Source organism: Tachypleus tridentatus, chromosome 2 (genome assembly GCF_004210375.1).
Source record: "Tachypleus tridentatus isolate NWPU-2018 chromosome 2, ASM421037v1, whole genome shotgun sequence".
Taxonomy (NCBI): domain Eukaryota; kingdom Metazoa; phylum Arthropoda; class Merostomata; order Xiphosura; family Limulidae; genus Tachypleus; species Tachypleus tridentatus.
The window spans coordinates 60,549,790-60,577,705 of record NC_134826.1 but is presented as its reverse complement, the minus strand read 5'-3'; the positions used below and the strand labels follow the sequence as shown (position 1 = coordinate 60,577,705).

The window sequence follows — 27,916 nt, the reverse complement described above, 5'->3', positions numbered from 1 at the left end:
TACATAAATACACATATAGTAAGTTCAATGTACTATGCCTGTGCACTTTTGTTTAATAGTAGTCCTTACTGATGAAAAACATAACTTTTCAAATCTTACAGGAGTATTAATACATGTAGTTGTTATCAAATGCTGAATTTGCTCATTGACTTTTGTGGCTTTTTTGAATAAATTGCTAAGAATCAAAGAAGATGTTGAAAATGTTAAATACAACAAGGACTACATCTGTGAAGTTGAAATTCATGAATATTTAAACTGGCCTGAAGTGAAAAAAGACATCTATTATATTTGGATTCAATGGCACAAATAATGAAAGAAATTTGAAAGTCTAAATACATTAGATCACAGAGTTCAGGTTATTCACTTTCTTCCATTTGTTAAAACCCAAATTACTTGTATTTTAGACTGTGTTAGCATCTACATTGTAACAAAAAGGAAGCCAAGTTGGTGCTTCAATTCAAGTCTAACAAGATATTCAACTTGGGTCTCATTCAACAGCCTGAATTACCATTTCACTGATGTTAATACTGTTGAACAAAACATGCTAGTTTCTCAAATATTTGGTGCTATTTTAGTTAGGTAAGCATGTCATTTATAAAAAGTGTAGCCTACAGTAAATTGTATACATGGTTTCCTGCTAAAACTGGATCTTGAAACTGCAAATAAGTAAGTATGCATCAAATGTTTTTATATTTATTTCTTTTTCCAGGTAGTTATTGGAATACAAAAACATTTAATATACTTGCTTGTATCAATAATAAAATATGAATAAACCAACTATCAAACGTTTTTTTTTGTACAGATTTTAATGGGTATTTTTCGCTTGGGAACACTGACAGTAATATTCTCTGATCAGTTTGTATCTGGATTTTGCACTGGAACTGCTGTCTTGGTGGTGGTTTCACAGATAAAGTATGTCTTTGATATCTCCACACAGAGATTTTCAGGTCCATTCATGATCATTTACGTAAGTAAATATTTGTTTGCTGTAAGTTTTGATATTTGTGAAGATGTTCTAAACATTTTTCTAATTAGATTCATAGAATAAATTGAAGCACAGTAGCTCTAAACTCTACAATATCCAATGTGGTGTTTCCTGTACTGTTATAGAATATTTTTTTACAAAAATGTCATTTCACCTGTAGGATGTATTCACAGTAAAATGCAAGATTAAAATTGTATGCATAGCATATTTCCTTCATAAAATGTAGACATTATAAGCTTAAATATCTAAATTCAAAATGTACCACAAGATTGTAATTTGTTTTATAACTTGTGTCATCCTATAGGTTTTTTTTGTCTTTTATAGTTTATTTTTAAATTAGAACATAACATTAAAGGACAATAACGGACTTTCAGTTCATCTAGGCTGTTTTACTAAATTAAACCAAACATTAGAAAACTTAAAGCCAACCCTTATCATTCAAATATTTATTAAGCTTTCCATTATTTTCCTAAACTGTCTCAACTTAACAGCATTCACCACATTTAAAGGCAATTCATTCTAAAGGACAAAATTAGTTGAGGATGATTCATACCCAACCAAAATTGACACTTGTGTTTCTTAGTTTTACCATTCTCATCATTAAATAATAATGAAAAACAACAACATAAATTTATAAGTTCCTTAATTTTAAAGATCTCAGTTGGAACCCCTCTGAACTTCTTTTCTCCTGAAAAAAAAAAAGAAAGAAAAGGAGTCAGCCATCTTATTTTCATGTGACAATCTTTTCACCTTTGGTGTCATTCCAGTAGCTATAGAGTTGTAGTTTGTTTTATACAGCTTTTATGGGGTTTTATAGTTCTTATAATGTCAGTCTAATAAGGCTTAATGTTGCCTTTTGCATATCCTGTTTAATTCTTGGGATAACCTGTAGGACATTATGAGAGACATTTTTGCAGGATAGTTATTATTAAATTTAATAGGTATATTGTCTGTTTGATGAAATAATTGGGGTAAAGGAGATGTACTGTTTTTCATTTCAGAGTGCTATTGACATCTTTTACAGTCTAAAAAATTCAAATCCAGCCACTGTGTTAATATCATTCATTTCCATGTTCATCTTGGCTGTTGTAAAGGAACAAGTGAATGCTCGCTTCAAGAACAAATTAAAGATGCCCATACCTATAGATCTGATAGCGGTAAGCTCTCAGAGAAATATTGTTTCAGGTGATGAAAAAGGGAATTACGAAAAAACTCTGTTTTTGTTTATGATTCAAGAGAATCTAATGAATGTGAAAGGACAATGAGTTATATTACAATAGTTTTTAATGGGTGGTCTCTAGATAATTTTACAGTTTTAACTCCTGTGCACAAAACTAACAAGAATTATTCAACACAAAATATGCAGAATCAAGAAAGTGAAAGGAAATATTTCATCTTATTTGCTCTTCACTGTAAATAAAATTATTTTAAGATAATTTAAATTTTCATAAACATTTCTTTAATAGCTGATTATTAATGTTCAAATTTTCTATTTGTAAAGTAGTATAAAAGTACTTATGAACAGGTTACTTACCTTATAGGTGAAGGTTATATAACCTAAAGTAAGTCTTAAGTGTCACTGTCTTGAAATGAGTGGAAAATGAATATATAATTTTTGTTATTTGAAATTTGAAGTGCTTATTATGGTCTGTTGGTTTAGCATACCAAGTATGTGAGTCTGAGGATTCATAGTTCAGTGACCTGTTGTGACAAAAACTAGTTCCATACTTTGGAGATGTGGGTGTATGATAAGAGGGACAGTCAAATCCCACTTTTTTTTATAAAATGAGTAGCCAGTAGGTTGATAGTGAATGTTGTTGGAACCTTTCCTGTAGAATATTGGTTCCAAGTTAGGTGCAGGAGGCTCTTGTGTAACTTGAGTAAAATTCTGAAACAATTAAAAGTATAGTTGGATATATAGTAGAGTTGGATTAGTAGAACAGTTATTTCAACAAAAATAATATGTTAACAGTAGTAATAATTTTTACAATTTCAAATTCATGTGGAGTTTTATTGCTCACACAAATGAAATGACAGATTTTGATTAAAATGTAATGTGTGCAATTAAGATATGTAATTCTATGTTAATATTATAAAATGTATTTGAATTTTTTTTGTAAATTTAATGACCCAAAACATGAATATTGTGGGCAATAATATAAATTTTTGTGTGTTTATTTCTTTACTTAGGTGGTCCTAGCAACAATATCATCTTACTTTGGACAGTTCAATAAGAACTATGGAGTATCCATAATTGGAGACATTCCAACAGGGTTAGTGATATGAAAGTTAATAAGAAAATATATTGTTAACAATATTTTTAACAGTTATCTTACAGATGTAAAGGTACAGGTCTTTGTGTAAAAAGCAGAAACTGCATAACATTTAAAAGAAAATACTGACTGATAAACTAAATGGTCCAGAGTACAAGTGACATACATTTTATGGGAAAATGATAACATTGTGCAGAAGGTTTGTCTTAAAATATATCTAAAACAAAGGAATAATAACTGTTATGTTTCAGTGATTACAGAAAATGCAAAAATTAATCTTTTGTGCATAAAAAATATATCTACAGCTTAAACTTCAACTTTGCTATGGCATTCCTACAATTTGCCTGCTTATCACTGAAATGATTTCAAAGGTTATGTTTAGCTTTCTCTGAAATTTTGAGCACAACAAATTGTTATATTTTTAAGTTTATAACAGCTTTTACAATATCCTTGATATTTGTACCTTATTAATTTTTCTTTTTGTTGAAAATCCTTAATTCTACCCTACTTTAATTTTAGGGGAAGTGTTTGTGTGTTATCTTTTTGGGTTAGCTACTTGTAGAACAGTGATTCTCAACCTGTGTGCCACGATGTTTTTGGAACACATTCAACTTTCTTGGGATTTTACAACCAAGTCGAACACATCAGTTAATAAAAGCTACTATAGAGACACTCTGAAACCTTCCAAAACATTTGATTTTCATTGAACTTGAGCACTGAGAAGTTCATACTTAAATTTCATTCTTGACTGCAACAGTTCAACTGTTAGTTTAATTGTGGCACAAAAAGTGCTTCATATGTCATAAATGATGCATCAAACAATCAAACTGCTTTCTGGCACACGTTCTCATTATGCGGTAAGCTACAGCTACTATGCTGTAGGTAGGAATTTTATATCAACTGCAGAACTTTGTGCTTATCATGTATGAATTAGCTTTATAATTTATCCATGGAAAAATATTTAAGTAAGTTTGGTGCTGCAAAGGAGAATGTGTTGAATCAAAAGAAAGGAATCAAACGAAAGTACAAAAAGGAATACATCGAATACGGTTTTATCACTTTGGAATTGAAATGTTCTCAATTACCATTCTACCTATTTTGCAGTGCAGCTTTATCGAATGAGGTGCTTGTTCCTAGCAAACTGAAGAGATGCTTGGAAACAAAACATTCAGCTGTGAAGGATAAACCAAAAGAATACTTCGAGAATCTCTCGGCTTAACAACATGAACAATCAAAGAAGCTTGTGAACTACATGAAGCTGCCTGAAAAAGGATTGATTGCAAGTTATAAGGTTGCTCAATTGTTGGCAAAATGCAAGAAAGTGCATACGGAGGTTGAATCAGTCATTGAGCCAGCATCAGTGATCATCGTTCAAACTATGCTTGAAATGGATGCTGCCACTCATGGCCAAAGCAAGTGATAGTATTATCAATGTGCAGATGGCATTGTTATCGCTTGCTCTGGCTGTGATTTTCGTTCTAAGGCTTTTTAAGTTAACTCTTCTGTGTTATGTGTATCTAAATATGATGCACAATCACATTATTATCGCTTGCTTTGGTCGTGATTTTTGTTCTAAAGCTTTTAACGCTTGCCGCATAATATGTACCTAAAAAAACCATGAAAATTTTCAGATTGTCGTAGTGTGCTGCAAGTCAGAAAAGATTGAGAACCACTGTTGTAGAGGAGCCTTTTGAGTGGTCATATGGGTGTTCAGTTTTCATTAAAAGGCTTATGCAAGTTTTCTTGGTATTTCAGAGACCTTTGTATGTGTATGAAATTGATAAAGATATAACAAATCTCAACTTCTAGAAGAGTCTGTCAGTTATCACTAAATATTTATATATTAACATTCACTTGAGTAAAGTATCATGTTACTTTATTACTTTGATATTATTATTATTATTATTCCACATTTGTCTTCAAAATGTGTTTAATTTTTTTGGTTAAAGTGTCCCTAAAATAAGCCTGTTTATTCTTATATTGTGACTTTTCTGTTGTTGATGATCACTGAACATAAATTTAAACATTTTTTTTTAGGTAATTATGATTCCTGCATATAAAAATATTAATTCCCACTAACTCGTACTTTAAAAAAGTTTTTTTCAACAAGAAATACAGCTATTAGCATTATTTAACTTCTATTTGAGATATGTGATTTTGTTGTACAGTAGATAATAATTTCATTCATGCTTTTAGGGAGATGTCTGTAACTGATCTAGTATGAATTTTGCAGAGTAACAGGCTTGCCTATATTTAGATGTGTGGGTAATAATTGATATAGCTATATTTTACTTTGTACATTATGAGACTTGCTTATGGTACAGTCATATTAGAATATTAGCTTAATAGAATGTATACTTTGCCCTGACGCTAGCTTAACGCTAGATGTTTAACATGTGACTATAGCTGTAACTAGAAGTGATCATAACTCTCTTGGAAAAAAATTCCTGATGTGCATTGGTTTGTATTATAATTGAAGTATCATTGGTAGGATGTTAATAATTTGTTCTGATTTGATTGCAGTCACTGTAATAGATAGATGCTTCATCCACTGTGCCAATGTTCTTTCATTCGTCACATCTTAGATACTGTTCATACATTAAACAATTGGTCCTGCATTCAATTTTGTGCTTTTGGAGAACCTTGCAAACACAACTTTTCTGTGATTTATTTATCCCTAAACTGTGAGTGAATTAATTATCTTGTTTACAGCTCTAATGGAGCTTTTACTTTAAGGCAATGACCTGCTACATTTATGAGTTAATTCAAGTGACAAGCTACTTAACTCTCTTTACTCCTATCCATTATGTGACTGGTTGTTTTATCCTTGTTGGAATCATGCTTTTTACTGCTTTATTAATATGGATAACCAAACTACAGATATCTCATATTTCATAACACTTACATTTTTGTTTTAACCCTTTGTATAATATAATCAGATTTGTCTGACTTGACATTTTGGGAGGAAAGCAGATTTACCCTACAGCTTCATGAAAACATTTCCTCATAGTACAACAATTGGATACTTACCTATTCTTGAATTTCCAACCTTAATACTGTGTGTGTGTACATCATCAAGAAAAACACAACTTGTGAATTTTGATATTGAAAATTACCTTAAAAGGTCAAATTCTAAATTTCGTTAGTTAGTGGATAATTGACACTTCCTGAAGATCCACCTTAAATGTAATTACACACTTAAAGAATTAATTGCAAGTAGGAGAACTTTGTCTCAGTAGGTCTATTAATGCAACCCTTTTAGAACGGGTCAGTTTTAAGCATCATCTTCACATGTAACTCATCACATTTCTTTTTATTACATGAAGAGATCAGGCTCTTAGTCTGAATAACTAATGATCACAAGGATAGCCAAAGGTATAAATATTGTTATAGTGTGGATCATGAAGAAACCTCTATGTTCCAGTTACTTCATTAGACTGGATAAAAGTATTATGTCACTTTTTTTTTTTTTTTCCAATCGTAAGGGGATCGTATAGCTTATTCAGCAATTTCTAAATAAGTTTGTTTATAACCATGCAAGTTTTGTTCTCAGTTTATGAGTGTAATGTCATAAATGTTAATGCTGTTTTATTAGTGTTGTTCAAGCTGTATGTAAAATATCTACAGATTAGCATTAACTAATTTTATTTATTCTTTTAAATTGTATCACAGATGGCTCAGTATGGTGGGCAGAACACAGATAACCTGTTGTGTGGGTTTGCACTTACAAACAAACATTTAAATTGTTTTCAAAGCCATCACAGAAAAACATGATTAAGAGTGGAATACATATTTAATATTTATTTAGAGAACAACTGTTGTTCAGTCTTGAACTAAGCATCAGTGAATGCAGTTAGTAATACTTCAAGGATATCTTTTTTGTTCATGCTTTTATTTCCTGAACCTAAGTAATATCTTATTTTGTTTTTTATATTAAATTTCAATAGTGTAAATAATTATATTAACAAATTATTAACAATTTTACTAACAGTAAGTTGTTGTTATTATTTTTCTAGTCTGTTTTTTTTTTTTTATTGCCTTTCATTTTTAATCCTTCTTTCAAACAATTTATCAGACAGATGGTAACGCTACCTATGTAGGTATGGCTGAGATTGTTCATTGAAATGATATTTTAAATATCTCCTTAACAAGTCATTAGAACTTTACAATACTATATAGTTTTTCTTTTTATAACAAAATCCATGTAATGACTGAGTCACAAGTTCTATGAATGTCTGTAGATGTTATAGCAAAAAGTTTGAATTTCTTGTTCTTTCTTCTGTTTTTTTTTTAAATACATGATAAACACAAAAACAATGTTGTAGATCAGTTTCATTACAGTGACATAGTTTCAAACGGAGTATCCACTTTTATAAATATTTTTAATAACTAGTAATAATTTTAAAATATCAATAATTCTTGTGTGAATGATATTGTCATTTCTTCTTGAAGTTAGCTTTCTTACAGAAATTTGGTGTTTCTTTACCAGCCAATAATAGATAAACAATAAATATTACTGTTGGAACCTCATTGTATTTAGAACTCTGTTATAAATACAGCCTTTCTGTGTCTATTAAAATACTGCATTAAAGAAAACAAGCAAACAAGTAAAGACAAACTTTTCTAAAAAGGAAGTAAATGTAGGGAAGGCTAATATCAAGTCTTCAAAAACAATGCAGACAAGGTAGTACAGATGGCACTAGTGTCACCTCTACATAATAGTGCAGGCAAGAATTAGCATATATGTATGTAACAATTCAATCACAGTCAAGCCTAATTTATCCTGTTTTTGTTTAATATTCTTTTACAATGTGTGACTGTGCTATTATGTAGAAGTGATATAAATGCCATCTCTGTTATCATGTTTACGTTATTTTTGAAGGATTACTTCATTTACTTTTTTTAAAAGTTTTCTCTTTACTTGTTAATTAAAAATAGTGAGTAATTATAGATAATTATATTAGGGTTGCCATCTTATGTGTTTCTGTTATGCTTCATTGGACTCTGTCACTTTTTCTCAGCTTTCCTGAGCCTGTCTTGCCACGTATGGATCTAGTACCATCTCTTATTCCAGCTGGTTTTGGTGTTAGTGTTGTTTCTTATACAATTGCACTCTCACTAGCCCAGATGTTTGCTAAAAAGCATAAATATGTTGTTGATGCAAACCAGGTAAAGTAGGTTTAATATGGAATTTATAAGTTAAACTAAAAGATCTTGCAAGTTAGCATTTAAGTATATGAATTAGAAGACCCAAGGTTTGTGCCCATGATATATCAATAAATATGCTACACACTTTCGACTATTAGCAGGTTATATAGTTGTTTGACATTTGTGCTTTTCAGCTAATTTTCTGAAATTTGATCCTGCTATTTTGAACAACCTTGTAACCATAAAACTAAACATAATATAACTCTTAATGTGCTAAATGTAACATCTCGAAATTTGGAAAGTTTTTAGTAAACATGAAAAGTCTATGTACATAAAAATCAAACTTATTAACAGGGTATTTTATTTAACAGTTTTCTGTGAACTTGTGAAACTTTTCCTAAGTCAGTTTAAATAGAAGGTAATTTTCTTGCTAAGAATAAAAATGCTTATTCTTATCTTACACTTTTTATATGTAATTTGCTTAACCTATGAAACCTAAAATACAAATATCAAAATCAGCAATGTAGGTAAATTGAGAAGTTTAAAAAATACCAAATAAATTTGAATTACCCATTTTTTCTTTCTGGAATAATTGCATATTTAACAACTAATAACACACAAGCTAGTAGACTTTTCTAATCCAGCATCATTTAGTTTTATTACTTTACAGCTGAACTTAGACTCTTTCAGAGTTTCCAAAAAGCCATTTATCATAGCCAGACAGTTTTTTGTTTTTTTTATAAACAAAGGATCCCTTGATTGAATTACAATTACACAATGCAGTGTATGTATTGCTAAGAATTGAGTGTTGTGATAATTTTCTTTATATAAGTTTTTATATCTAACCTAATAATTTTCTAACTTTTACATTTTAGTTACTTTTACAACAACAAATAGAAAAATCTTTATACAAGAAAAGAAATTTAGTACTTTTGGATTTCAGACCAAGTCTTTAGACATTGACAATGAAGCACTTAGGCCTGTACTTTTTTTAAAATAATGTTGCTAGTAAAATATATTATTAATTTTTGTTTCAGATATGTAGTTTTGAACACAAAAAATGTGCTCAAAATCTAGGATGTCATAAAACAACTGAAATTTAACTTGCTTTTTAACTAAGCTATAAATACATTAAAAACTTCTGTTAACTGGGAGAACTGAACCCTTTAAAAGCAAGCAATGAAATTGAGGCAAAATATTTCCTAACCTGGTACCTAAATGAACTAGCCCTGTAATGAATCTATCAAAGTAAAATCTGCTTTTTCTATTAGTTCTAAACAATGTGATGTCAAATATAAAGGGAAATTATTAACAATTTTTGAATGACAAAATGAGATAGGAGGGGTGTATTATGGAATGGACTGTTTTGTTTATATCTTAGTAAAGCAAGAAGCATAGAAGTTATAAATTTACATTATGGCTTAACAGCATCAATAGTGTGTGTGTGTGTGTGTGTGTGTGTGTGTGTGTGTAATTGATGGATAACTCAGAATATTGTTTAGGGGTATAAAAAAAAAGATGGGTAATTCAGATAGAAGCATTGTGTGATAGAGAGTAGTGAAGATTGTGAGTTTATTTAAATATATGCTTTTGTAATTAAGAGATTAAAACAACATTTTTTTAAAATTTTGAATTTAGAATAGTGTATTTTATTTTGCTTTTGGTTAAGATAGTTTTTTTTTTCTTTTTTGAAGGAACTTTTAGCTATGGGCTCAGCAAATGTGTTCTCCTCTTTTTTTTTGTGCTTTCCTTGTGCCACTGCATTGTCACGAAGTATGATACAAGAAAGGACAGGAGGGAAAACTCAGGTTAGAAATGTGTATGAAAGGGTGCATAACCTGTTTTGTTTTTTATTTAATTGTGAGATATATTTTTTGAGTGATTAACTTTGTTGTTTTGTTTTTTTTACCTGATAAAGCCATGTTAAGTTATATAGCTTATAATTAACAAACAAAGGTAACTAATCTGTGTCTAACTTTCATCATGTCAGTCCAAGCTTTGCAAGACTGATCTGTATTTTAATTTCATCATGCTGGTTCAATAATGTACAGTGAAATTTTGAAATTGCAAAATACTGATTATTGCTGCTATAAGGGAGGAAGATGTGTGACCAGTATTAAAGCTAAATAGTTTTAATTGATGTCCTTTTAACTATACAAGAATTTAATTTTTTGTTGTATTGAGTAATTGAAGAAAAGAAACAATTAAAACAAGTAATGCAATATGTGAAAAATGAATTCAAATTCACAAACAAACCGTTAGAAGCTAGTCTTACTAATAAAAGAAAACATGAAGTAGAAAATAATTTACATAGTGACAATACATAGCTGTAACAATTCCCAAACTTGGAAAAAATTTGTACTGTCAAAATGCAAAAAATACAAGTTTATATAAAGATTAACTACTTTTAAATTCACTTATACTCTGAATAAAGTGGATAAGAAATACTAACAATTACACGGGTGTAAAGAAAAGATGTAATAGGATCTCCGTTTTTGAAGCATTTGAAAAACACAAGATTGTGCTTTTCACATTATGAGGAATTTACTAAACATGTATGGTATGGTTTTACAAACTAAATTTTTTGTATCAGTTGAAATGTGTTTATTTTTTGAGATTTTTTTTTTGTGTTGATGATGATTATATGAATTATTTGAGTAAGAATAACATCTAGATGTGTGAGACAGAAAAATTGCACCAACAACAAAAACAGAAAACTTAGACAGTGAACATAATCCAAAAATGTGTATATTACTTAGTAATACATTTAGATAAATATGCTCTGTAATAGATGAAACAAAAGTTTTAAAGACGTCCTTGGTTCGTTACCAGGTGGCTGTATAGACTTCATGTCTCAACTTTAACAACAGTCACAATAAATTTATATTAAATCTAGATGTAAGGTTGTGAGTGCAGTACATAAGTCACTAACTCGAGGAAGTTTATAGTTGGAGTAAATTATGTGAGACTGAGATTCAAAATCCACTTCCTTCTTTAATATAACAAATCTAAATATTTAATCACATTAACGTAACTGTCTCTTAAAAAGTCACCAACCAAGGCTCGACTCAGCTGTGCTCTATGAGCTTTCTTTAACATTATATGTTTACATTAACTTCAGATTACATTATTTGACTGTAGAAAGTATGATGATAGAAAAGATAGTTTGGTGTAGATTGTATACATTAATTTGTTTTGTGGGTGAATATTTTAGTATTGTTTAGTCTTGTTCATAACAAGAGAGTTAAAAGCAGATGATTATTGGAAGTTGTGTTTGTAAATTATTGATGTTGGGACTGTTGAATGCCATGTGCAATACATTGACAGTGAGAACTGAAAATTAAGTAACAAACACATAAGTAGTATGAGAAGAACAGACAAGAAACAGTCATATAAAAGAAATGTTCATACAGGAAAGGAAGGTCTAATGATTAATATAGGTCTAATGGTTGATATATACATATTATGCCAAAGAGAGTTCTAAAGTAATTGAATCTACCTGTGTAGTTTTGACAAAGATGTTTATTGGAAGTAATTCTAAGTATGAAAAAGGAGCAGAGGAATTTAGAAGTAAGTATAGGATATAACTGTGGTAACTGCAAAACATAAATGAACTATACTTGGATAGTTTGGCAATAGCAATAGAGCAAAATAGCTTAGCTTGTCATCTGAAATTTCAAAGCAGTTTAATAGCTCTAAGTGAACTTTTGATAAGAAGGAGGGAACTTTATAGCATTTATGGTACACTTATGTGAAGAAGTTGTATACACATTTAACTAGATCTGAATATATGTATGTAATTTTGAAAACAAGTGAAATTACTTCATTTATTTTTTCAAATTTCAATAAATCACAAACATCTATTAGAAAAAACTTAACTCAACAACAACAACAACAATGCAGTATGTATTTGTAGAAGTAAATAGTATAAGTAAAAGCCTTTAATTAACATAACATCTTACAGAGAGATAGCAATAATCACTTACATGAAGCTTGAGTGAGATATTTTATATTGGTCCTTGCAAAAGAGACATTGGCATAGTTGTTCCAAACTTCAACACAATAACAGCAGGCTGTTAACCTTTCTTTACACAGGGGACAGATTTCTTCATCAGATTTCTATGCCAAGGAGAACTAACTTCCTGAACAGAAAAGTGGGTTCTTATACCAATTCCTTTTGGCATCCTTACAAATTTCAAATAGTTTGCATGTCTTTCCACAAGTACACCTGCCACTCAATTGGATCATTTTTGCTAACTCATTGTGACCTTCAGAAGCAAAAACAAAAATCTTTCAATGATTGGTCATAGTAGAAGATGATAACTCAGCTGTCTCTTTACTTATATCCTTCTTCATCTTCTGGATATCCATACTTGGTCAAAGTTTTGTCTAATTTCTTTTTTTTGGAAGTTTTCTTAAAGTTAATATAAACATTTTTCATTGCTTTCTCCTTGCTATGCTGGCTCCAATCTGTTTATGGATCTTGTGTCCAGTCTAATGAAGTTTGTATATGTATTGTCACAGCCTTTTCTCTGGTATGGTACCATCAGTTTGAGAATAATGTAAACATTTAATTCTGAATGCAAATAAAAAATATATCTGTGGTTTACACTTGAAACACTTTTCAGTCAAATGTTTGCAATGTATTGGTTAATTTTGCTCAACATTTTGTCATGCCTGGGCTACACATGCCATTTTGACACACATTTCTTGCTCCTTAAAGCATTGAAAATAGTGAAGAAAACCTCCAAATACTAAAAGCTTTACTGTGTGCAGTAAATAATTTCATTTGTGTTTTGATATTTCTTCATATTAAACACTACTCATGTTGATTTTATGAAAACAACAACATATTTTAAACTTACGTAAGGAGTAATTTCCAGTAAAAACATATCATTCATTAAATATGAAGTTTTAAAAGTTTGTTCTTAAAAAGTTATTAACATGTTTTATATCTTTTCTAGTTGGTTGGCTTGGTGTCTTGTCTTCTTATGTTGATAGTGTTGTTGGTGCTTGGGCCATTTTTCTATCACTTACCAAAGGTATGGTGAGAGAATATTTTATGATGTGATTTTCTTATAAATACCAAATATTATGTATTATACATTATGGTTATTGTCAACTATTGTAGTGCTTTATCCAGTTAAAAAACTTGTTACCATTCTATAACTTTTTGCATTTGAATACTATTCATATTTCATGAGCTATATACCACTCAAGCTGCTACAACTTGTATGTCACTGACATGTGACTGAGGGGAATCAGCTTTGTAATAAATCTAAATTAATTTTGTAATATAAAAGAAAAATCTTACATGAATAAAGAATTTATTTCACATAGAGAAACTTTATAGCAAGAGTTACTGTTTTACAGTAGTTTTCTGTAATAAGAACTTTGTATTAATGTTTCAAATATCTGGGTTATTAAGTAACTTACCACTTACAGTTAGAAGTTGAAATTCATAAAAAGAGTTACCTGATTTCTGTTTATAAATCTGGGATTCTCAACTTTGAAACACTATACTGCAAATTAGTTATTTCAGTTGTTTTATATTATGTTCATATATGTAATTTATAAAAAACAACAACTCAGTTTTAATAATTAATTATCAGCACACATTATCTACAGATAATTTAATTTACACAAAAAGTATAGATTATTAAATAAAAATAGAATACAGAGTTCAATTCCCCATGGTGGACACAGCAGATAGCCCAATGTAGCTTTGCTCTAAACCTAAGACAAACAAAACAACTAAAAACTAATCATTTTTAAGTCATATGTGAATGCTGGTAAATCAAAATGTGAGTAAAGAAAAATATCTGAGAAGAATTTTATAATCCAGAAAGGAGTTTTCTAACCTATAGCCAATAAATACTGTAGCACTACAATTATAGATTAAAATCTCACTTCTGTAGCAAACATTTCAGTGTTTGAAGTTTAAGAAATGTTGATAAAAAGAAATTATAAATGTAACTGCATAAACTCTAGTTTGATAACATATACTTACATTTTTATCATTTCATTCAAATTTTTTGTATTTACTGAAATTTGGATCTCAAATAGTACTTCACATTTCAGATACATCTTTTTTTTTTCCAGTTTTATGACTGAACTTAAAAGCAAGTAATTAGTTTTCTATTAGCTTTAACCAATGATCTTATATTGAATATTAATTATGTCTGTAAAAAAAATTCATTATTGTTAATGTCCATTTACAGTGTATTCTCTCTAGTGTTATTCTGGTAGCCTTGAAAGGAATGTTTCTTGAAGTTTTGGTGCTCAAGAAGATTTGGAAAATATCAAAAATTGATAGTGTAAGTTAAGTATGCCATGCTCATCAACTTTATAACATCAAATCATTCTTTCTTCAAAAATTTTTTAGGTTTTTCTCACAAATGTTTTAATTTGAAAACATTTTATCAGTTGTCCCCCTCCTCTTATATTTGTATCTAATTGTTAGTTGTTTTTAGAATATTGAGAGCATAAAAATAAATTATTTGCATTTCTGAATGTGTTCATTTGTTATCAGATTTGTTTGATAGAAGTTAACCAGTTGTTATGGAATTCCTTTTTTCATGACCAAATTATTTGTACATGAATGACTAACTATTAGGTTGAATCAAGACATTTTGTCAACATTCAGATCAAGCTTCATGAAAGAAAATTTACAATTGTACTGAAGTCTTTCTTTTTTACTACTAAATAATGAGAGAAAAGGAGTTCTAAATTTTTATTCCTGTCTCAAAAAACAAATATTTAGAGAGTAATAACAATAGAAGTATGATTTTTCCTCATTGCTGACTGGATTGCATAATAAACAGTTGAAAGAATAAAATTTATAAGTTAGTGAAAAAATACACACAATTTTATCATTAGTTGTCCAAAAGTTCCCTGATCTGAAAGAAGAACTTGATACACTTTATTGCTTCAAGGTATTAAGACAGATAATCTACTTTAAAATAATCACATGTTTCTAACTTAAAATTTACATAAAAGGAAAAAAAAAAATAATTACATTTATCTTCAACACCTCACACATTATGGATTCCCTTGAATATGAACATAACTAATCCCAGAAAAAATTAAATATAAAATTTTCATTACTTGGATCTCAATTTTTCTTTTTATTTCTATTTCTCGTTTTAGTGTTTTCTGTGATTTTTGTTTAAAATTTTGTATTTGAAGGGAGGGTTTACACCCACTAGATCCACTCTGGGAATAAACATGGTAATTCAACATCCAATTACTTATTACCTGATGGTTAACTCTAGAATTACCGACTTTTTTTTTGTATACCATTCAAAACTGTTAGGAACCAGTTATTTCATTATATTGATTAATTTTATAACTTTGCTTACTAAAACACCAAAACAAATGATCAGAAGCAGTTAATGTAATCCCTTATTACACACGTAAAATACATAAGTTCCAGCAGTAATTTATTAATGTATAAAGTGTTTAGTAAAATGTGTTAATAAGTTTGTCTTTTGTATAAATGCATTGGTTATTTTAGTGTTAATGTAATTGTACCAAAGTAAGATATAGGCAGAAACTACTTTATTTCATTCTGTCAATATTTTAATGGTACTTGTGAATGATGTAAATTAAACTTACGACTTAGTCATGAGTAAAATCTTTGGAAGTTTCAATTATTTATTACTGATTACTGTAACAGCATTTACAGCATAACAAATTATTTTCTCCTTGTATAGTTGATATGGCTTGTAGCATTTTCTTCTGTTGTGATCTTGGACATTGACTATGGACTTATTATGGGGGTGGCATTTTCTATTCTGACTGTTGTTTATAGATCTTTTGTGTAAGTATAAACTCTCAACACAGGCTCGGTCTATTTAACCGACCATGTGACCTCTTTGTACTAATTTAAAGTCTTTATAGATTTAATACTTCTAACTTTGAATACGGTGTGTATATCTTCACAAAGTTTGGCAGTTTTTTGGGTAATTATAATTATTTTTCACTTACAAAATGTTATCATTTTTAGTGAAGTTTTCATTGACCAGTCATTATGGATGCTCATGGTTGTGACTTCAATTGGAGATGAGATTGAAATGAAACTATCATTAAAATGTCTGCACCAGAGAAAGATACTGAAATTCAGATCAAATTTTAAAAGTGTGGTAAATCACAATCAAATAGTGCATTTGTTACTCACTATTCAAGCTAATCTTTACAGAAAGAAAACCTTTGGTTTGTATTCATTTGCACCAGTATCTAAACACGACTTGAGATAAGCACACACTTCTCTATCAGAGTGAGACACAGTGATATATATTTATAGCTGTTTGCATGTGCAAATTTACCCATGTGTACACATTTACAACCTTTCAATATCTATTTAACAAGAATGTTGTACAACATCCAGAACAGCAGCATGAAAGTTTGGAAAATATTACCTGAACACATCTGAATAAATGTATTGTAAACTACTTGTATAAAGGTAACATTAATGACTATTTTGGTTATTAAAACTCTATAATTGTTTTTAATGTTACATACTTTAATAAAGTACATGAATAAGCTTAACATGTGTCAAACCACTGCATATTTCAATAATGCAAAAAATTTTAAATAGATAATTTTAAAGATTGTTTTGCCAAAAAAAGTGTTTGTAGGTAACAGCTATGAGTGAACATTTCAATATGCTAAGTATAATGTTATTCATTTATTTACATATATAGTTCTTAAAAGAGCATAATTTACTGAATAATGTATGTAATTCATATAAGAATTATACTCTCTAGGTAATGTATGTAGACCATGTAAGAATATCACTTACTGGGTAATGTATGCAGTCCTTAAGAGAACATTATGTCAGGTGATGTATAAAGTCCCTATAAGAACAACCCCCTGTTATGAAAAATATATATTAGGTAATGTGTAAAGTCTTTGAGAACCTCATTCACCAGGTAATGTATAAAGTCCATATGAGAATGCCACATAGTAGGTAACATGCATCACAATGGTCTTTTGAGTCAAATGCTGAGACTACAAAATGTTTATTTACAACAGTTTTAATAATTTTATTTTATGATTTTATCATATTGTTTGTGGAATGTTTGGTATAAAAGACAATAATTATATTGGATTCTTTTGATTGTAGAATTATATAAATATCTAGTTGACATTGACCTCACTAGGTAACTTTAGTGAAATTGTGAATTAAACGAATTGTTTTAATTGACTTATCTGAAAAGTGCAAAAAAGAAATTTCGTTTTTTAATCATAAAAATTCTATTGATCTTCAAAATTTATTGATTTTTATGTTGATGTATTGGTTTAATTTTGAAGCTCTTTAAAGGATTGTTATTTTTACTGTTATAATTAATATGTGTTTTTTATTGATTGAAGACCTTATCGTACAGTCTTGGTTAACCTGCCTAACACAGAAATTTATGTGGATAAAGAATGTTACAGAGTAAGTTAAAGTTTTTATTATAAACAGAAATTCACATTTTGGTTATGTTAACAGGATAAGATATTTGATTAGGTGTACATTTTCAAATTAAAAAAAAAAAAAAACAAGAAAAACAAAATATTTCTTTTGTGTATGTGGTTGGTAGTAATAGTAATGCTGTTTTGTACAAGTCACTAGTATATTGCTGTTAATCAACTTTCTTAGTGTTTCAACTGTTGTTTATTTCCATCTGAATTATCAATAAAATTTTATGGTTGAATACTTAAAGAAAATTAATATTGTGTTGAGGCACCAAATTTATGACTTTAGTAGAAAATGTGAATAATTTGATGGTTGTGAATAAATGTTTCAGGAGTTTTTGTTTTCTACAACTATTTAGTGATAGCCATAAGCACACAAACAGGCATTCCACTTTCCCAGTTTATCATTCAGTTTCTTTTAATGGATATGGATTTTTTAAAGAATTTATTTACTGCTTTCACATATTTTTGTAGTTATTCAAAAGATATAGGATTATGGAAATTTGAAATACTATAATTTCTGTAAGTAAAAAAATTATAATTAATTTTAAGTATATGAATTTATAGGTGCTTCAAACATATTTGTGAAATAGTAAATTTTCTATCTTGTTTAATAAAGCAAAGTTAAAAATATTCTTTAGTTCAAAAACTGTGGATGTGTTTTTATATTAAAATTTTAGAGGTTGAAAGTTATATTATAGCTACCGTATTTTCCGGTTAATAAGCCAAGGCCAATTTTCAGCTCTGAAAGTGAGGGTTTTTGCTTATTACCGCCTAATAAGCCGAAGCCATTTTTAAGAAGTGACAAGTTTCTTCAAAATGATTTCTTAGTCTCGTTTCAGCGTCAGCATGCATGTTGTGTGTGATCATTGGCGTTCTGTAGTAAAGCAGAACGTGTCGTATTGAGACAGAGATGGAATCAATATGTCATTCGTTATTGGCTCCACTCACTGTAATTAGGTAACCAATGAAATTCCAGAAACAACGTTTCACTGTAGTCTTAACGTGCTTTGCTGATGGGACAAAATTACCCGCCTATGGTAATTTTCAAAAGAAAAACATTTCCTAAGAAGAAGAAATTTCAGAAAGGAGTGATCGGCCCATAAGCCGACCCCCAAAAATCAGGTCCAAAATTTAGGGCCAGAAATTCGGCTTATTAGGCGGAAAATACGGTATATTAAAAAATAATTCTTTTATATTAATTAAAGTGGTATCTCTTTGTCTTTTTTGTTACGTGTAACAACTCCAAAACACTGTTTCATTACCTGATCCAAAAAATTACATAAATGACATGTTGAGAATATCCTTTAAACAATGATGGAACATTTTGCATACAAGTCTGGAACAACTTTCCAGCAAGTTGTGCTCAATGCCACAAAATCAATTGTTGGAAATTTGTATTAGGCTGAAAAATACCATGATTGATTACCACTTTTCTGATTTAAGTTTTCCTTAGCCATACAAATCACATCAACTATTGAAAGGTTTGTCTAAATTAATGGTAAACAGAATTTGAACACATTATATTAAAATGATTTTGGAAGATGACATATCATTACAATCCATACTTCTATGAATGATCATTCTCTATTTGATAACTATGCATGTTGATAATAGGCATGCTACATAGTTTCCATTGCAAAAAACTTCTGTCATAAGACTGTCATATCCAAAACATGCCTCTCTTCCTGTGTCTTTCCATAAGTCATCTGGTATGAGAAGATGATTTTCCAAAACGTTTTGCAACAGACCAATTGTATCAATACCCATGGGCTTTTTATCTAGTGAAATTGACTTGTGTGTATTTGCTTGGAATATCAAAAAAACTTATTTTATTCTCTACTTTCTTGGGGTATGTGAAAGTTGAATGTATTTGTCATGGTTATGACTTTTGTCACTTTTTCCAGAAGGAGACTCTTCACGATTTTATTGCTTATAGTTATTTGAGGGCAAATGACTTTTGTCATTGATCTTTGCATTTATGGATACTCACCTGTTGCAAGATACCACAAATTGTTCACCATGGCTAGGATATGACTTGTTGAAGGTCTTTACTGGATGGTGCAGGTTTCTGATATTGATCCATATTCATTTAGTTTTCTATTGTCATTTAATATAAGGGAGTTTATTGTCTGTTAAATTATATGAATAATATACATTGGTAAAAGATGTGCATCATTCACTGAAGTAATAAATTAGTTTGTGTCATATTACTGGCAAAATGTCAAGAAATGTCAAAATGCAATTCTTACATGACATTCCATGGTTGTCATGTGACATGCTGACTTTCATATTCTAAATCATTTCAGTATGGTACACTAAACTCTTTGCAGATGAGTGAAAGGAATATTATTGTCAAATGTGTTGTAGTCATTGCAACAGATAAAATTACATTTGTTTTTTTTTTTTAAAACTAATATTTTATAAAAGTTAGTTAAACTGCAATTTTTTCAGATAATAATGTAATTTTTTTGAAATCTGGTGATCTCAGATACGGTCATATCACTTAATAGCTCCATACTGATTGTGTGTTATTTTTAATTCATTAATAAATTAAGAACTGGACAATGTATTTGTAGTTAATCTTATCATATAAAAATCTGTAACCTTTCTTATTAGAATACGAATTAATTCATTACAGAAAACATAAAACCAGTATATTAATCTTTGTAAAAAATGTAAGTGGTTTTATTTTTTTCTGCTAATACAACCGCTTTTCTATATTTTTTTATTCATTCCCTCCCCCCATACTTTTATTGTATGATAATATTACTGTCACTGGTATATCTTTCTCTCTCATGTATTGTTACTTCTTACAAGAAGTATTGTATATATATATATCCATCCAGTTTTCTAAAACATTTTAAATTTGTTTTTGCTTATTATGTATGACACTATTTGTTTAACTGTTTTAATCTTGTACTTGGAATTCAGTATACTATTTGTTGAGTTGTTCTAATGATTTTGTCAAATTTCAAAACAGTATTTTTGGTCTTGCATATTAATAACTTTTACTCATTTGAATGTTACTAAGATTAGTTACGTTCAATTTATTATGCAATTAATATTTTTATTATTAGAACAATACTACTAGCTTTGAATATAAATAATGTTCTTTGATAAATAGTTTAAGTAGAGTGTTCATTATCAAATTTGTTTCAATGGATGGCAACTGTCTTCTGTAGAAACACAAGAAAAAGAGGACAATATTTTGAAAGTCTTTTGGTTTTAGTGGCCTGAGTGTGAAAGAGTGTTTTTGTGTGTTTTTCTTATAGCAAAGCCACATCGGGCTATCTTAGGATCTCACCAAGGGGAATTGAACCCTGATTTTAGCATTGTAAATCGGTAGACTTACAGCTGTACTAGCGATGGGCGAGTGTGAAAGAAGGAAAACCTTTGAAACATTGTCCATACTCATGTTTCTGCAACTTCCCATTCAACCAAATTTTGTCATAAATAGTACTTATAATAGTTAAAATTATCATTGAAGAATAACTTTTAAAAGAGCTGAGTGGAAGATGCAACAAGAAAAATATAATTTACAACATTTCAACAATTTTACTTATCATATGCAACATACGAGTTACTTTTAGAGAAGTATGTGATGAACTAATATCTAACGATGTGCTATTACTGATTCTGAAAAGTAAACTTGTATTTATTGTTTCCTTAGTGTCACCTTCCCACATGGTCAGTTTAAAGGTTTCGTTATTCAGATTACAGTGGGACTTCTCATTTCTACATAAAATTGCCTTTGTTTATTGGTGCTTTAATATAGTATAACTTATTGTGGTTTTTAAAGAATTCAAGATTTCATTAGACTCTAATCTGATGTCAGTAAATTAGTACATTGCACATTACATATTAAATTTATGTTGTTTTGAAAATAAAGAACACTTAAGCTAATACAAACAATACTGCTTTGTATTTTGATCAGCATATAGAGTTTTATATTCTTATTTATCTGTTTGGTTTTGCATTAAATTTACTGACAGGCTCAAGAAATACCAGGAATTAAAATATTCCACTTTGGAGGACCTCTTTACTTTGTCAACAAATCACTTTTTGTGGAGAGATTGAAAAAAATTATTACTGATGATGGGTAGGAGTTTTTCTGACATAATTAAATCTTCTACAAATAAAGCTTTGGAAAATAAGTTGATCTAATGAATATATTCAAACATACCTGTTAAATATACTTAGTTTCAGTTTTATCTGTTTTACAGCCAAAAAAGAAAACTATGTATGTACATTGTCAGAATGAATTAACTGGTGATGGGATTTATTTTCCAGAGATATTATAAATAAAAGAGAATATGCAACCCTGGAAGAGGAACAGAACAAGAAGGAATCTCTGAACGTGGTTTATTATGTGATCATTGACTGTTCGTCAGTATCATACATTGATATATCGGGAGCGGATACTTTACTTGAGGCAAGTTTTCCATTACAACATTTATGACCAACAAACTCGTATAAGTGTAATTATGTGAATTCTTTTCAGGTAGAAAATCAACAGCTGATTGTTTGAAATCTCTACATGTAATAACTTTTATGACATTACATTGTTAATTAAAGTACTTTAGTATTAAAGTCTGAAAAACTAAATTCAAATGCTACATTTAAAAAGATTTTGAATTAAAAAAAGTTATATTTTTTAGGTTACTAAATTATGTATAATATTCAAAACTCAATATTTTACTTAGTATTTTTTGTTCACACTTCATGAGTTAACTATATAAATAATTATGGGTAATAGAGAAGCTTGACTGGTAAATAGGGACTTCTGTGAATTACAAAAAAAAATCACACAGCAGAGTGTGAGGGTGATTTATGTACACTAGGATAAAGAACCCCCACACTCTGCTGAATATAATGTGCTATTATAAATACCTAAAACGTATGCCTCTGCAGTGTTTTAGCATCACTATATATTTTTGGATATAATGCTGAACTCATGAATGTGCTTTAGCAATAAAAAGAAATTGAAATTGGAAAGGTCTCTTTAATATATCCCAGTGCAATTTTTTTTATCAGTTTTTAGGCTTGATGTGCATATTCTGTGTACTGTAATATTCTCAAAAATTGTTCTATTCACTAAACATTTCTATTCAGTGAATTATTATTTAGATACTATAGATGGTGGTGAGTATATATCCCAATGGCAGCTAATGAGAAAAGACATTTGAGTCATAGTCTCATATAAAATGCCCATTTCTTTGATCTAAAAACTTAAATGTTATATATCATAAACTTTATTTCACTTATGATAGTGCATGGCAGTCTAATAAAAGATTAGTTAATTTACTAAAGTCTTGATCATAATTTAATATTTTTACAGAAAGAAACATTAATTAAACTGGCAAAATAGAGTGCTCAGCATGCAAAAATAGCCCAATACCATGGTAACAAGAAAACTTGGTAAGGCAAACTGGAGGAGGATGAAATGAGAAGTTGCAATATTCCTTAACTTCAATTCATTAATAATGTAGCACATATCTTGTCTCTCAAATGGGTTGCCAATCACTACACTTAGTCGTATTGTAATCTAGTTTTAGTTTTATCATATAAGGAAACAAACAAAAAAGATTTGAAATACCTGTATAAAATTGATACATTGCAAAAGTACCAAAAGTGTCTCTTTCTTTCTCTCTTTTTTGTAGGTAACTACAGAAATGAAAGAAAGAAATATTGTAGTTCTTTTAGCAAGTTGTACAGGTAAGTATTGACACTTTTCCATTACATAGTATTTATAGTTTTATTCTGTTCTGTATGTGTTAGTGTTTAGAGATTATTGGTTTTTACACTGTAGCATGTCATAGCCTATACATTAGATTATACTTCCTTTAAAAAATAATTAACAAAAACTTCCCTTTCCTTTAAGGCCCCAAACATTCATGAAGATTGTATCTATATTTTGTTTCTTTATCTTATCACAGTTTACAGCCCTGCATTTTTCTCTTTTCGAGATATCTGTGATTTGGAGAAAATTCTTTATCATATTAATAATTTTATATTTTTCATTTCAACTTTGTTAAAAGTTTACATCTGGTTACACAAGTTGGACAAAGTCAAACTGCATAGAATTTTTAATTTGTTCATTTTCTCCATTCCTATAAATCACAGGTGCTTTAAGTTAGATGATTGAATTATCCATTGATAATTGATAATGCATAGGTTTGGTGAAAGGTCATTAATGTTTTGAAAACATTACCTTAAAATTGTAATTCTTTTTGGTTAAAAGATGACACTTGTCCACAGTAATGGATGTTTAATCTGTCGGTACCAATTTCTGCATTAAGTTTTCATTATTATGAAATCTATTATAAATTTAACAATACCTCAATGTAGTCAGAACCCATTGACATGGCAGCAGTGATTACTTTGTCTGATTACAGTTGATTGTTCATTTCATGATGATAAGAAATGGTGATATAGATATGTATTTATTTCATTATATACACAGTAACTTTCTTCTCATGATTAATATTTTAATTTAATTGGATATACATTTATTTTCACTTGTAACTTCTAAGTTACTTGGCAGGTACTTTTTCTGTTACCATATTTCTAATCCATTGTATGCATGCTTTGTGGCAAAATCCTAGGAAAATTAAAAAAATAAATATCCCATGTTCAACAACAAAAACAAACAGCATGGAAATATACCTCTCCATAAAGGTAAAATAGTGTTTTATTACACAAATGAATATTTCATGAATTTTCATGTATTCTCTGTTTAAGTAGCTCCTTTTTTTTTCTTTTATAAACAAAATAGTATGTGAGATTTGAATGTGAGTTTATCATTGTTGTTTCTTGTTTAAGTTACGTACATCAAATGTTAGCCTAGTTGTTGATGTTGGATCTTCAGTTATGTGTCAAATATTAGTCTGATTGTTGACATTGGATCTTTAGTTATATGTTAAACATTAATCTGAGTGTTGATATTAGATCTTTAGTTATATGTCAAATATTAGTCTAATTGTCGATATTGGATCTTTAGTTATATGTCAAATATTAGTCTGATTGTCGATATTGGATCTTCAGTTCTTTTCATCTGTTTGCAGATTTTTACTTGCAAGCACTTGATGTTTTTTTTTGCCATTATCTTGTATATACTGGATCTAACCTGATGTTTAGAGTTCTTACTTCACACTGACATTGTTTGACTATTCTTAAAACACTGGTGTCCATGTGACCCACTTGCCTGATTTTCAGTGACTTTTAAAAGATCTGCCTCATGAGTGCATGGTGGTGAAGGAACTGCAAAATTTCAGTTTGAGTTCTATGTATGTTAATTTAATGTCCAATTTTTCTTATTGTTGTGTGTCAAAGCACTTGTTACAATTGCAAGACACATTTTTTAATGAAAAAATAAACAGTAGGAGTGAATTATAGGGATTGCTTCATAACTTTTCAACATTGTTTTGCCAAGATCCTGTCATAAGAAAATAATGAAAAAAATAAAAGCTAATCAAATTTTCAGTGAATGGTATGTTTTATTCTGGTGAATGTTTTGATTTGATAGAGAAATGTTATCTATAACAAGTGTTCAGAATATTTCTTTTAGAATAAAATTTTATTTTACCATTACAAAGTAAAACACTGCTACTATTATTGGTACTTGAGAAACATTAGAATTTAATAGCAATATTACTGTTTTCATATTGTTTTTTTAATAACCAACAACAAATTCTAAAAACATAATACTTAAAACTAAAGTTTTAGTTTGAAACAACAAAACTAGTAAAGTGTCCATTGTCTATTTTAACAGCTCAATAGTTTAAGCAATGAAAAATTAAAATTATAAAAGCTTTACTTATTTATCTAGTCAGGCATGTCTTTTAAAACTAATGATTTTTTAACATTTGCAGTCCCAGTCCATGAAATGCTAAGAAATGCAAACTTTCTTACCGAAGTTTCACAGCCAGTTGTTTTTCCAACTGTGCATGATGCAGTCATTTATGCTCAGCAGAATCCCAGGAAGAATTCATAGTTATAGATAATAGAAATAGTGTTTATATGACACAGAATTTAGAAACAGATTTTGTTATCAATTACTATGTATCTTGAGAATTCATAATTATAGATATTAGAAATGGTATTTATTTGACACGGAGTTTGGAAACAGGTTTTGTTATAAATTACTATGTATTTTGAATTAATTAATTATTTCTTACGCATCTGTTTTTTACCTATTGATTATATATTTACCTCTACCACCAAAGGTGGTGTGAACTTTGTGTGTGTGTTTTTGTGATTAGGAATTTTTTAAAGTAGCTGAATGGATTTGGACACTAACTAGTATACATTTGGACAATGGTTTAACATAGAAGTGATTAGGTTTGGAGGATCAAGGTTTTCAAATTCATAAAGTGTTTACATATTAACATGGGGAATAATTTTTCAACTGATTTTGTTCTTTAAAGTAGCCAGTAATGAAACTTGGTGGACATGCATAGAACATTATTCCTAATTGTTATACTAGAAATGGTCTATGGCTGTTGATAACAACAGACATACAGAACAATTTTGTGTTTATTGAAGTCCAGATATTATTGTCATGTGGTGAAAGTATATTTTGAATTATTTTTATCTTTATAAAATAATTAATTTCATTACAGTATAACTTGTATGCAGATGTGCTATATATTAGATATAAATTGAACATTTGTCCTCATATAATTTCTGTAACTAGTTAAAACTCAAGATTAAAAGAACAAAAATGATGAAAACAATTTTTTTACATTGTATTTTCAAAAATTGATTAAATTGGATATCCAGAAATTCAGCAAATACTTTCACATTTTTAACAGGATTCATAGTCAGAGTTTAAACTTTGTATGATATACAGTTAGTTGTGATAATGACAACAGCAAATTAGATAATATGTGTACTGTAAGGTTATTATTAGTTTAATATTAAAATACTTCACATTACCAACTAAAATGTGTTTATTGGAGAGCACTATGTTTAGATTTATATTCTAATGTGATTTTTAACAATGCATATTAGTTTGAAACAAAACATCAGTGATAGCTTCACCTATTGGTTCTAAGCCTTTCTTTAATCTCTTGTAATATTTATACTGTTTTTTAAAATTGTCTATATACAAGTTCGGAAAGTCACTGTGCACTTATATATTTATTAACAGACATGTTTCAATATAGAATACAGGAGGTAAATATGAATGACAATTATAAACGATGTTGAAAGTGTGCATCAATACAGGCTTGGATCCTTCTTATTCTGTTTCTAAACACCGCTATCAGTTGCTGGCTTGAAATAGACTGAATGAATGCTGTTATTGCTGCTTTCAAAACTGCACAGTGACTTTCCGAACACCCTGTAGAACTATAAATATTAGTATTAGTAATTTAATTAAAAAAACTTAAATTTCAATTGACTTTAAACTCAATTTTATGCCCATCAGGCTATGGCTTTTTAATTCAACAAAACCCTAGTTTTGTAGGTAATATGTATATAGGTAATATATTGTCTATGAACCTGTAACCCTCAGATTACAAGTTGAGTACCTTAACTACCTGACCATGCCGGACCAGAATTTTAGGGCTAGCATTTTCAGACGTTATTAATCGTACATTGTATTCTTGTGTTTCCCTTGGTTAAAGGATACTCCCCTTTCATAATACTATTAAATATTGACCACGATGTCTTTACCACCATCAAATGGATGTTTGAATTTTAATTCTACTGTAAATGCATAAATAAGCAATCATCTTATAACTGTGATTACAAACTAGATCTGTAAATGGTTTTAACCTGCCATTTGTATTAATCTCTTACGCCATTTCTGTTATCAACTATTTAAACTGTACAGGATTTGAACTCGTCGGAAATTATGTCGTACAAAGATAATTTTCATACGTGATAATTATTAATAACTTTATTTTGGTATTAGGTATGTGTATTTTTATGTAATAAAAATTTTATTTTGTGTACGGAAGAATATATTGATGCTCAAAACTTTACAAGAAATGTATTTTATATTGAACTTGTATAATGAAATAAAAATATTACTGAAGTA

The 27,916-nt window shown here is 29.2% G+C and overlaps 1 protein-coding gene across 1 annotated transcript; it reads left to right on the top strand.

The window, feature by feature from the left end:
- Window positions 1-776: 776 nt before the first annotated feature.
- On the top strand, window positions 777-27,916 carry LOC143243936 (sulfate transporter-like). Its single transcript, XM_076487765.1, has 13 exons — window positions 777-967; window positions 1,987-2,142; window positions 3,176-3,258; window positions 8,280-8,427; window positions 10,101-10,214; window positions 13,371-13,448; window positions 14,628-14,723; window positions 16,122-16,228; window positions 17,782-17,848; window positions 21,864-21,970; window positions 22,162-22,303; window positions 23,532-23,586; window positions 25,743-27,916. The coding sequence occupies exons 1-13, from the start codon at window positions 809-811 to the stop codon at window positions 25,862-25,864; spliced, it is 1,434 nt and encodes a 477-aa protein (XP_076343880.1). The 5' UTR covers window positions 777-808; the 3' UTR covers window positions 25,865-27,916.

Excerpts from the sequence above, each read along its gene's own strand:
- LOC143243936 (XM_076487765.1), top strand. The coding sequence starts at position 809 with ATGGGTATTTTTCGCTTGGGAACACTGACAGTAATATTCTCTGATCAG. Across the intron at positions 968-1,986 it reads GTCCATTCATGATCATTTAC|AGTGCTATTGACATCTTTTA; the intron begins GTAAGTAAATAT and ends TTTTCATTTCAG. Across the intron at positions 13,449-14,627 it reads TTTTCTATCACTTACCAAAG|TGTATTCTCTCTAGTGTTAT; the intron begins GTATGGTGAGAG and ends GTCCATTTACAG.